Below are 13,308 nucleotides of genomic sequence, written 5' to 3'. Positions count from 1 at the left end.
TTATCGTGGCAAAATTAGGATAGTATTAAACTGGCCTCAGGGGGGACAGAGTCATCTTCTCTGCCCTCCACTGGGGCAATTGCTATTCGGCGCGTCTCTTACTTCAGTAGGTCGGAGTGAATTTTTGGCTAACTTCGGATTGGGACCCAGACCTACGGTAAAATAGAACCCTTGTCCAGGGATACGGGTAAAGACGTCAACGGTTGCAGAGGCGGAGATGGGTGCCATCGGTACGGCATCGGACGGAAGGGGCAAGTCACAGGGACTATAACCTGGAACTTGACAGAGGGCAGCAGTCACTGTCAGTAGTATTTAATAGCGGGGGGGCAAAAGTCCTAATACGGCTTTGAAATAGACTACTCTGGGCACCATCCCATTCGCATCAGACAAAGTACTGCGGGGCAGAAGGCAAGAGGAAAACCACTGCTCGATTTTTCCCTAAAAGTAGCATGGAGAGGAATACTACACCGACAAGAGCGTGGCCTCTAAATTAGTAATGATGAGTAGAGTCAAACAGCAAGAGCTTCTTTATTTTATATTATTTAAAACTTGAGTGAGGTACTAAAATAAATATTTCGATCGTTATGCAATTCATGTTTGCATCATAAATAATTGATATCACCAGGGTTTCCAGGATTTGTGCCCGGTAACGGCAGTACGCTCGCCCCCAATTACATGGGACCTCAGCATAGCTGGCAAGGAGTCGGTGTACATACAATTCACCTCTGCCTACCCTTTTGGGATACAGGCGTGAAGCTAAGCTTTTACATTAAAAACTCTATCCAAACAGATTTCCCCAAAAACGAATTGCATAATGCCTAAAGAGCCAGAACTTTGCAAAGTCCAGGCTGATAACTAAAAACTTTGCTCTAAAGACCTTGGGAGAAATACGCGGAACCCAGGCAACTTCAAATTGGAGGATGTTCTAATTGCCCCGTAGGACAATTTAAAAGAGTTACAGCACTCTTTTCTTCACTACATTCTAAAAGTTAAAAAGTTTTATTGCTCAAGTTTACTAGTTAGTCGAGACGTATGGCGCCTGATGGTATTAAGGGGCACCCGAGATGCTGTTAGAACGAATTTAACGGCATATTATTTGGAATTAATTTAGAACATGGGCTTTTAAAAGAATTTATGTGATTGGAAAATCACATAATTCTTTTTAAAAGTTTAGAAAATGCTACGGAAAGGCTAGCGAATAACAATCAGAACGCAATGGACCTGGCATAGCTTTGGGAAGAAAAGATTTGGCTTCAATCTTCTTTTATCGTGTGTGTTGTAAGTCCATGACCAACCCCTGATGTCAGGGTTATTATTGACGTGGCTCATGTAACGACTACGTACTTACTTCAGTAAATAGTAACCGCAACCAACGGCTTAACGTGCCTTCTGGGTCATCTTACTTTCGGACAATCGAGTGATCAGCCTGTAATGTCCTAACCAAACTAGGGATCACAAAGTGAATTTTCTGATAGGTCCCCACCGAGATTCGAACCCGGGCCTCCGGATCGTGAGCACAACGCTCAACCACTGTACCACTAAGGCCGTTACCGTTCCCGACTACATTAAAAAAATACAAAAAAAGGGACAATAATAGTGATAAGGAACATAAGGATCAGAAAAGTGACTTTTATAATAAATAGGTCACTGAAAATCAAACCCGGGACCTCCTGGTCAAAACTCATGAGTCCTCTTACCGTCTTCTCGCCCAAATCATGCACCCGACAGTGTAGATGTACCCTGCTGCCGAGTTGCGCAGTGACATTGTTGGTCGATGCGTCGTCTTCGAAGAACGGCAGCGGCTCAGATGTGGTGGTGGATATGTCATCATCCTCCACCTCGTATATCTCCGTATACGCCTCATGCCAGAACGGGCCGTTGATTATCTTCTTGTCACCGGTCTTGAAGTCTGTTGGTAGCGTAAAATAATTGAGTAATAATCAGATAGCAAAGAATCAATCGCCCTAATCTCGACTAATACATCACTATGCTAATGAACTTCCCAACACTGGCTTCTGTACTTTAACAGATCTAACTACCGATCGACCGATCGATCGATGTACCGGGTTTACCGATGTCTGTATGGCAGTGTTTGTAGCATTGTTTTTATAAGAAAATTAATAAATTAACTTGTACCGCTCACTGAAGCTATTGTAAAACATTATCTTGACTGATATAATATTATTTAATTTAACGCAATTACGCATACACTACAGTAAAGATATCTAACAAAACAAATTAAATACAGGGTGTTGGTTACACCGTAACGAAAACTTTGAAGGATTATTCAAACCATAATTCTAAGTTAATATCAAGTAGAATTGTCCATCGCAAAAGTATGGAATTGAAAATATTTAACAGAGACATTAAAATTGCCATTCCATTTTACCTAAATAAACTTTATTATTATTATTATTTATTATTAAATTTTCAGCCCTTAAAAGATACGGTAATTGATATCAATTCAGAATCATGGTCTGAATCATCCTCCTCAGTATTTATAACGCTATATGTACTTGTATAGCTACTTGCATGTATTTATACGGGGTGTAAGTGACATCGTAACAAATACTGAGGGGGACGATTCAGCTCATTATTCTGAGTTGATATCATGTGGAATTTTCATTCGCAATCATAAATTTTGCGACGGAAAAATCATGGTCTGAATCGTCCCCCTCAGTATTCGTAACAATGTCACACTCTCTTTATTTAAGAGCTGCGCTCTTGTCGGTGGAGTAATCGCCTCCATTTTCATTACTGCATAGATAGGGCGTGGACAATGTCACTAAAACCCTAATAATAATATAATTCTGCGTAAATCCCAATAAAGTAGAGAGCTCAATATAAGTACAGCTGTAAAAGGAAAGTACAATAAGTACTAATTCCGCCAATAGACCCATTTGCCAGATTGAAAGCCTAATCCATGATTCCTTTCAAGCATTCAACTGGATCATAAATCACTAAGCTATTGCTATTCATCAATTTGTTGATAACGAAAAAGGTACAGAATGTTTCAATCATTCAATCACTTTTATTGCTTCATAGTTGTTGGGGAAACCATATCATTATCTTTGGATTTTTAGTAATGCAAGTGATTGGGGTAAGCTGCTTTGAGGATATTTACTGGACTCACAGCGTAAAAATGTAGAACATTAGATCTTCAGATCTGTCGTTATTTAGTAATCAGAATTTCATTATTTACTATGTCCTAGGAAACTACCCAATTCTATGTAGAATCTGCGGCACTAGCGCCGCGGACAACGGATTTTAACACGTTCACTACGTAACTGAAAATTACATATCGACCTCGCACGTGCAATTTGGGATTTATGTACATATAAAAACACTGTGGCAAGAAAAAATCTAAAATCCTCCCGTCGGATTTTTCTATTTTTCCGAGTGGCCCACATATGGGACATGCATGTATGAGTTTTAAGCTAATCGTGTCTCATATATGGTTCATACACAGTGAACGTGTTAACCTAGTTTATGTTTGAGTCTTCGTGTTATAATAATTCTGTGTATGTTTGTTATTAGTTTCAGATTTTGTTTTGTAATAAGAAGGTACCGACCCCGCCGCGTGGTCGACGATTTCCTTCATTCAGCGCTTATCGCGATCGACCCACTAGAGTCGATTATTTCTTTCTTGAGGTCAAAAAAAAGTTTATATGTATGATTATTCGAATTCGTAACATTTTATGAATTTTACACAACACTTCATGGTGGGTTGTTAAAAATAAACCGAAAATTCTATTTATTGCCTGTGTGAGCCAAGACTTCAGACCGCAAGCATGAAACTCCTTCAACAAACACTCATAAAAATAATGTGCAAAGTTTGGAACTCTTTGAACGTAAAATTTTAAAGTGCCGTGTAGTACGAAAAATGATTTTACTTAATTAAAAGGACGGAGTCTTGAGTTAATTTCGACCATAGAGTAATAAATAGAACGGTACCTCTGCGTCCTGCACTAATTCACATTGTCTTTTCTCCTCTAGGTTTTACTTTACTTTCTTACCCTTGCTTCTTAGCATCATTCATTCCCACGTCCCACTGCTGGGCACATGATTCCCCTCAATCGACCGGAGAGATGGATAAACAATCTTTGCTCACCAGAAAATATTTATGTAATTTACGATTCAAAGCGTAACTATAATTACTAAGTCATCATATTTTTTTTAACTTCACGCGATGACTCAATCGGGATGGTCATCCCGTGATCATGGCACTTGCAACAGTGTCGAAATATCGGGAGTCTCATATCCCCATTTAAACGCGGAAAGAACCTGTTATTATGTGTTTTAATTAAGTCATCATCATCCGTTCTCCCGTTTTTCATAACATCTGCTTACCTAACTGAAGATTTGACTGACAGAATAAAGATAATTTTGAGAAGGAACATACCTGACATAAATGGAACGCCAAATTACCTTCAAACTTGAAGTTCATATTTCCAAGTTATAATTTAGTAGGCCGATTAATAATGCTGACTGCCAAAGAAAAGTGGCTTATTTAATTAAGAAACAATTTCTGTCTTCACCTTTTTTAAACATTTCACGCCCACCAATTTTTTATACGTTAATATTATTATTTGTTTATATATTTATAAGTATTTTTATTTCCAAAAATAATACAAACGAAAAGTTAGAATAGCAGTTGATCGCACAGAGTTTTGATACAGATAGTGATTCTCTGTCCCCCAAACTAGGAAAACTTGTATTTTGGGGGGTCAGCGAGTCCGAAAAGTTATTGTGCTAAGGTACAGACCAAGGCTTATTATAATAATTATAAAATATAACAGCATACGGAGTAAGAAACGGTAATATGTTTAGTCTGTGTTATTACTGCATAGTGTGTGTGTGTGTGTGACAAAATTTAGTTTATTATTTTTCTTTTGTTTATCTTTTTTCAAAACGTCACCTTCTTACTCAAAAGTAAGTAAGTAATATAGTAATTTGAAATTGGATTTCAGATAATTCTCAGAACCATATAAAAAGTCGGTCTAAATTATAATTTTGCCGCCTCTAATAATTAATTGGAGTACTAAACGGAAATGTTGTTGGACAATTTTTTTTTGAATTTCATTCTAAAGATTTTGTAACTTTTATTAGCCTATTGAATTTCATGAATACAAATCACTTTTTAAAACGTCCTTTTTCATGAAAAAAGGGTGGCAATGCAAAAATATTTAAATTTTCATCACAGATATTTGAATAACCTACATACAAACCACCATTGGGTAAGAGACCACGTTATAATAATTGTGTTCGTTTCTATTCTGACACATTTGTCCGGCCAAGTAGTTAATGCCATCTGCGGCAAATCTACAATAAGTCAAAAAAAAACTGACACCACTTTCGCTACTTCCACTCACATCAATTTCATCCCTGTACACAACGTGATAAAATTTTGTCCCGGTCATTTTATCTGACGATATAATTATGTCGTTATGTCCATTGGTGCTAATATGTGAACCCAAATAAGTCATATCGTTGTGTCAAAATACAAACAATATCACGTGACACGCATGTTAGAGGAAAAAACAAACTTATCGACTTCGACAAAATGTATTGTATCATCGCATGTTAGCCCTGCTGGCTTGACGACGGCTTAAAGTAGTATTGGGCCAATTTTCTTCACAAACAGCCCAAATTTGATAAGGGTGTGTTAATCTAGATTTTTTTCTTCCCACTCTAAAACTTACATGAAACAGCCTTTGTTTTCCAATCCTTCAATCTTTGTTTTCTTTAGAATCCAGTAGTAGGTGTTGTAAAAACTTGAAACGGCCTAATGTGGTGACAAAACGTGAGGACACAGTGAGTGCGGTTTGTCGTAGTGAGTTTGGTGCGAGTTGAGATGGTTCCCAACATTCCGATATCAAAAACATAAACAAGCGGCAAAGAAAGAGGGTAGACAGATATGTCTGCACGTAGAAAATAATTGATCTACCTACTCCACTCCAATCTCATCAGTCATCCCGTGATCAGGGCACTTGCAACAGTGTCGAAATATCGGGAGTCTCATATCCCCAATTTAAACGCGGTAAGAACCCATTATTATGTATTTTAATTAGCCTTTGTTTTTTTTTGGAATTACCTACCGCCGTACGGTTCCATGTTAGAACTTCGGGATCAAAACTGACTCTTGTCTCTGGCTGAAGTGACTTTCATTGGTGCCGACCGATAGTGGAGTAACGTATCAATAGGGACTGTCAGGCTACGATCCTCAAAAACAATATAGATCGTTAAATTGTGTATTTTTTTAAATATATGACAATATAGGTAGATGACAATGGCAAATATAAAGCTATTAACTAAATGTTCAGTTGTGGCAGACTGGTGTCCGAGCTAGGCAGTGAGCCTGTGTTACAGGTCACCAGGCCTCCACTCCTGACCGCGTCATGCAACACGGTTTAGTACATACAATTGATGACATACGCATTTACATTGTGATAGATGTCCAACCACTTTAAAGTGCGAAAACAATATTATGATAAAATGGCGCTGTACCGATTTTCCTTCGATTAACCTTCTAATTTCATGGGTAACAGACATATGCATCTTTTATCTTAATTTTTGGGTATAAATGTTGACCCTTACATTACACCCGGGCATTACATCTTCTACCCATTATTATTCTGATCAAAATAAATGGAAGCAATGTAGGTAGCAACATAATTCCATATTATGATGTGATCCAAATATATAAATTAATTGCTAAACAGCAACTTCTGGCAACCTTAGAGTGAAAGAAGTTTATAACAGATAAGTAGTTAGAAAGTTGTAATTAGCTTGTAACATACCTTTTACCATTTGTAAATCTAATAAACACACACAACACACCTATAGCTGTAATTTTAAAGAGTCTATTCCTATAACAATGCCTTGCCATGAATCAGAATCAGAATCATTTATTCAACGTAATTATCATGGATAAACTTGTTGAAGGTCAATGTAACATTTTGAATTTACTTACGTCATTTCGCAAGGTGTTATGGCTGAGGAGAAGAAATGACAAGAAACTGCAACAGCAACACATCTTTTAAATCAATGAGGGTACATTACAAGTTATTTAATAACTAATAATAACTAGAGGTACATTTAATACCAGACATGTTTATCATTTAGGTAATCATTAATCTTATAATAAGCTTTTTTACATAAAGTAAGCTTCACGTGAGCTTTAAATTTATTCTCTGACAAATTTAAAATATTATCTGGTATTTTATTGTAAAAACGTATACATAACCCCAAAAAAGATGAATTTAATTTACTTAATCTAGAATTTTGAACAACAATTTTATTGTATCAATTATATTGTATCGTGTACTATGAAAATAGGGAGGAAGAGAGCCTGGTGACCCGTAACACAGGTATTTCTTCTAGCATGGACACCAGTCTCTCTCACAATAGAAAGATGTTACAAGAGAGCACGCAGCCACCAGCTGTTGGCTGTGCCGCGTGCGCGCACTGTGTCTCATGCGTGCTTTGCGTCTCTTCTCCGCAATGTTGAAATCGACACCACATTGTGATGTGTTCGCTGACAGATGGTGGAGTGTATGGAGAGAGTGTTTGGCTTTTTGCGATAAGATTTGTTCATGATTTACTGTTTTGTTTTTTTTCCATTATTTCCATTTTTTTTTGTGTGTGATAGTTTACCTTTTAATTTTGAAAATGTTTTTTTTTTTAATTTTTTTAGTGTTTTTCATGTTCATAGTCTTATTTTTCTTTTTGTTTCTTTTTTCATTCATTGTTTTTTTTGTGTTATATTTGTTTTTATATTGTTTTTTTTTTTCTCGTCATACAGCGCATTGGATTACACTGTAATGTTGTATGTACCTTTATAAATAAATAAATAATGTTCACTGTGAGTAATACTATGTTGTAATTGTGAGTGAGAAATAAACTTATTTATATTATTACATTTTTACTTTCCCTTTCGGACTTTTTTCGGGTAAGTAATTACAACACTAATGACGGGATGGTGAACAAACCTTACCGGGTATTTGTGGAGCTATAACACATAGCGCCCTGGTAAGCAGCGAACAGAACACCAAAATGGCTGCCCTCGTCATCTTGTCAGCCCCACGACTTCGGAGCCATAGAGTTCATCTGGCCAGCCGTCTCTGTACCTGAAACAAACATAGATTTATTTACTAAAAACATCACCAATACGTCAAGAAGATAGATTCCAACTTTGAAATATATTTTTTTTTCACTGACTAATAATTAGATAGCAGCAATATTTGTTTGTCCCTTTTGCGGTGGAGACGGGTGGACCATGGTGCGAGGAAGCTAAAAAGTTCGTTAAAGAACTAGGGCGACGTCTGCGAGATCGTGGTGGCGACCCCCGCTCCGGATCATACCTGGTTCAGCACATTTCCCTGGCCATCCAACGCGGCAACGCGGCCAGCGTGATGGGTACATTTGAGCCGGGTATGCTCCGAGGCGGGCTATTTGACTAATTTTAAATGTAATTAGTATCTAGTTTTTAAGCAATGACATGTGTTTTTTGTAACACTTATTTATTTATGACAATAAAAGATAACTACATTAGGTAGCCCTCTATGGATGTGAAACTTGGACATAATCATCATCAATTTAAGAGCCACGCTCTTGTCGGTGCAGCATTTTCCATGCTACTTTTTTTAATAATTAATATAATTTAAATAAATAAATAAATTACTTTTTAAAGGCCAAATACCCAAAAGCTTAAGAACAATGTAACGCCAAATGTCAACAAGGAAGATAAGATAAAAAATAAGATAAATATAAATGGGTTCTTGCCAAAATATTTATGCCCTAAGGGTCTTCAAAACGATTTGGTTGTTTGATAAAATTTACCCACAATATTGTTGCTGATTCCTGTTCACACCATCTACTTCTTTATCTGTTTGTTTAGCTTCTTTATCTGTTTCTAACTTATACCTGTCATTTTCTCGTCCGCTGCAAAAGAAAGGGACGGGTAACCGACAGGCATGGTGTTCCAAAAAATTTATTGATGGAAATATTTAAATTTCTGCCTAAAATTGACGTGTGTTCCGTAAAATGTGTGTTCCAAATTTAAAAAAAACTCTTCCAAAATTTTATATTGACCAATAACCCGACATAACTAAGTTTATAGCACACGTCAAACAGGTTGCATATAAGCGTGATGTCTATTTTATTCGCACGGGTTATTTATCAGTGAATTCAAAACTTCAAAATAGAAGGTGTTACCAAATCTGTGATAGCCCTGTTCGGTGAACACGTGACTTACATCGTAGTGTTTCGGGTTTGAATCTCGGCTCGGGTTTAAAACCGCTGAATTCGATTTTATGAATGACATACATACATACATATGTGTGTATGTGTACTAATATTATAAATGCGAAAATGTATGTGAATGTCTGTCTGTTTGTTTGTCCGTCTTTCACGGCAAATTGACGTCATTTTTTAAGTGGAGATAGTTAAAGTGATGGAGAGTGACATAGTCTATTTTTTGTCTCTTTCTAACCCCCCACTTTCCTAAAATGAGGTGCGGAAGTTCGTATGGAGCATTACGCAAGTTTCAAGAGTTTTCTCAGTTGTCAAGGTAAGTAGGAAGCTAAAAATTGTTACATTAAGAACGTGAAAATCGTATTACCCCGAATTTAACGCGAGTAAAGCCACGGGCAAAAGCTAGTAGTCTAATAAAACATACAAAAATGGATATATCATCCATTTCAATGTATTAAGTATATACAAAACATTGCTATAATAAAAATTGGTGTTACAATTGGTGTTTTTTGTGTTACAAATGTTTTTCCGGGAAAATTTTTATCAAATTTGTTCACAATAAATATTACCTATATTTTCTGGTATAAGTAGAATTATTTATTTCTGTTTGATAAGGGTAAGAGAGCATGTGGTTGTATAATGTAGTCAAAATTATTTTAGATTTTTTGTTTTATAACTCGTATTTCCTTTTGGCTTGCGGACAATATAGGGACTTGCGTTGAATATTATATACTACGTATAATAACTCAGGATATTCAGGGATTTGGGGAAGGTGCATTCTCAAAAGAGATCCCCACGGTAAAGATCAAAAAAATATCCTATCATATCTAAGAAATCACTTTCGATTCTTCCACTCTCATCGAAATCTTTATACAGGGTGTTAGTGACACCGTGACTGAAAAAGCAAGTTTTTATCAGCAATTTTTTAAAACAATAATGTATATTGTATTTCTATCTTGCTCACAAATCAGATTAAAAGTCGCTTTCTGAAGAACCAGTATTACAAGGCTCAAATTCAAATGATTTAGATTGCATTAAATGTAAATTTTATCGAACGTATACTAGCACGTGAATTGTTTCAATTATTCAATAAGACTAAAAAGTACCTAACTACTAAAATTAGGTACATGTAATTATTGCAGTAGTGCGTGCGTGACATGATCTAAGTATCTGTGTGTCGGAATGAGCGTATGACAACAAAACAAGAAAAAAACATCCTACCCTCCAAAATATAATAAAAATATTCTTCTAAAATCATTAATATTTTTCCATTTCTTTCATATTTTTCCGGTTCTTTTCGTTTTATTCATAAAAAACATGAAATATTTCATATTTATTTTAAACTTGTATAAAAACGAAATAATTTGAAAAAAACGGGAAAAATTCCCGCTGTTTTCAACGCTAATATAGGCCGGAAAAATAGCGACCGTTGAGAGTACTCAATACTTTTGCGGTACAAAAATACAAGACAAACGTAAAATTTTAAAACGTAAAATTTTAAATATATAATGATTGGAAGTTTTGTTTTCAAATTGTTAAAATATTTGCATGCCTAGTTAAGGTTGACTACTATGACATACTGTAATACTATACCATCTTTTGTAAATTGTATTCTGGCAAATAAAAATGATTGATTGACCACAAGGCCTGGGCCTGAAGGTATCCAATAGGGCGCGAACCTCAGCTGAGAGCGACCTCTGAGAGAATTACGTTTGAAAGAATTTGTCGACTCTCGAGACATAAAAGCTGAATGAAGGAAATCGTTGACCACACTGACGAGGTTGATATAGGAGTCTTGAAATCTTTGTTATCGCATTGGTCCCGGTTACTACTTACTGATGTAAGCGAGTAATCGTTACATGAGCCATATCAGGGGCTCGATAATAACCCTGGTACCAGGGTTGATGAGGCTGGTATTCCACCTCACAACCCACACGATAAGAAGAAGGTTAAGAAAATCGCGAACTGATTCTCTCGACCACCCATCAAGCAAGCATCGATTTCTTAGCCGGTACCGATTTAGTGTCAAAAGTACTGAAATCATTCGTTCAATCGGCTTGCCGTAGTTCATGTGACGTTACGAATCGGGGATCAGCATCTTGGCTGCTTTCGCGGTACGGCAGATTCAAATCGGTGTTCGATTTGCTCCAGTCTGAATCGGCTTCGTCTTAGCCGATAGGGCCCCAGGTCTTTAGCCTTATCGTGCTAACCAATCATGTAATGTGGCAGTCCAGATCGCGATCCCTTCTAGCTACTAGCCACGGAGGCTTAACCCAATTTACGCCGAGAAAAAACAAGCGAACATTACATACGAGGAAAGTCATTGTGACATCGTATTCTCTATCCCCCGTACATTGTTATTTGCTAAATAAAAACTCCGAAACAATAACGGACCTTGACGTTGTAATAAAATAATATTTTGCCAGGACAAAAGCGGGGCAAAAAGTGTCCTGATTGGACAAGTTCCAAATATCACAATGTGGGACGGATACGGAAAGCTAATGAGGCAGCGGCTTTCATTAATTTTATTGCGATCCCGCGATAAGATTTAATGCAGTGGATGGAAAAATATGCTGTTTTATATTGACCACTGTGGTCCTGTGGAACACCGGGTTGTTTCACAAACGAAGAGCGCTGCGCACCGGTTCGAACCCAGACTTGCACCATCATCATCATCAGCCCATTAACGTCCCCACTGCTGGGGCACGGGCCTTCCCTATGGATGGATAGGGAGATCGGGCCTAAAACCATCACGCGGGCCCAGTGCGGATTGATGGTTATTAACGACTGCCAATGGAGCCGGGACCAACAACTTAACGTGCCTTCCGAAGCACGGAGGAGCTCGAGATGAAAACTTTTTTTCGGACTTGCACCAATGAGTTATTAATATACAGGGTTGTTGCGAACTCTTCGCAGTTTTATAATCTTTTTATATGTTTTTCATATTTCTTTTTTTTTTTGACGTTTTTGTATCTTGTTGGTTTTTTCTTTGCTTACGTGTTGTGCTTTTTTGGTGACTTAGGTGAAAATACATTAAAAATCTCTATCAAAGCTAAGTATTTGTTATCCTTCATTTAGTAATACAGTCCACAACATATTCATCATTCACATCAGCTACCATCGTAGCTGACAAGGGTGTTAGTAACATCGTAACAAAAACTTCGAGAGACGATTCAGGCCTTATTATTTATTCGTAAAATATTAAAATATTAAGTTTACAAACTTAATGAACGACCTCCGTGGTCCAGTGGTTGAGCGCTGGGCTCACAATCCAGAGGTCCCGGGTTCGATTCCCGGTGGGGACATATCACAAAAATTACTTTGTGGTCCCTAGTTTGGCTAGGACATTACAGGCTGATCAACAGATTGTCCGAAAGTAAAATGATCCGTGCTTCGGCAGCCACGTTAAACCATTGGTCCCGGTTACAACTTACTGATGTAAGTAAGTAGTCGTTACATGAGCCATGTCAGGGGCCTTTGGCGGTTCAATAGTAACCCTGACACCAGTATTAATGAGGTTGGTACTCCACCTCACAACCCACACGATAGAAGAAGAAGACAAACTTATTTAACAACATGCGTGTATCTCCTATTATTTTCAGAAGGTGTTTCGTTTATGGGTACAGTCACGTGTTTAGACCAAGGATTATATTTTTTACGACAAAATGTCGCTTTTGTGACAGCTTAAACAGTACCCTCGTTATAATAAAATACCTTTATGTGCTGTAATTTAAACCGTGTTGAGTATTTTTTTCCTTTATTACCCGACTGTGGCGAAGCAAAATGAGGGTTATGTGTTTGACCGTCATATATGTGTGTATGCACGTCTGTTCCAACCTAACGTTTAAACCATCTGTCAGATTTTTACAAATGAGGTGTCACTAGAAGCGTCTTGATTGCCTGGTGGTTATATGCTATGTGACGTCATGCTAAATTTAATATGGCGCCCTCTAGAGAACATAAACTGAGGACGAAATAAAATGTTTTTCTTCTGATGGTATTTTGTTAGGTGTCAAATGAATCGGCTTAATTTTCACATTACAAATATGTCCA

At 37.1% G+C, this 13,308-nt stretch overlaps 1 protein-coding gene across 1 annotated transcript in view; it reads right to left on the bottom strand.

Moving 5' to 3' along the window:
• The window catches only part of LOC126377401 (lachesin-like), a 43,548-nt gene extending 35,476 nt beyond the window's left edge, over positions 1-8,072 (bottom strand). Inside the window, exons 1-2 of the mRNA XM_050025135.1 lie at positions 7,997-8,072; positions 1,698-1,909 (exon numbers count right to left, since the gene is read on the bottom strand). Coding sequence (XP_049881092.1) covers positions 1,698-1,909; positions 7,997-8,072 — 288 coding nt within the window. The remainder of the gene's footprint in view (positions 1-1,697; positions 1,910-7,996) is intronic.
• Positions 8,073-13,308: the final 5,236 nt, after the last annotated feature.

This window comes from Pectinophora gossypiella, chromosome 23 (genome assembly GCF_024362695.1).
Source record: "Pectinophora gossypiella chromosome 23, ilPecGoss1.1, whole genome shotgun sequence".
Lineage (NCBI taxonomy): Eukaryota > Metazoa > Arthropoda > Insecta > Lepidoptera > Gelechiidae > Pectinophora > Pectinophora gossypiella.
Note: the sequence above shows the minus strand (reverse complement) of the source record. Positions and strands in the feature narration are given on the sequence as shown.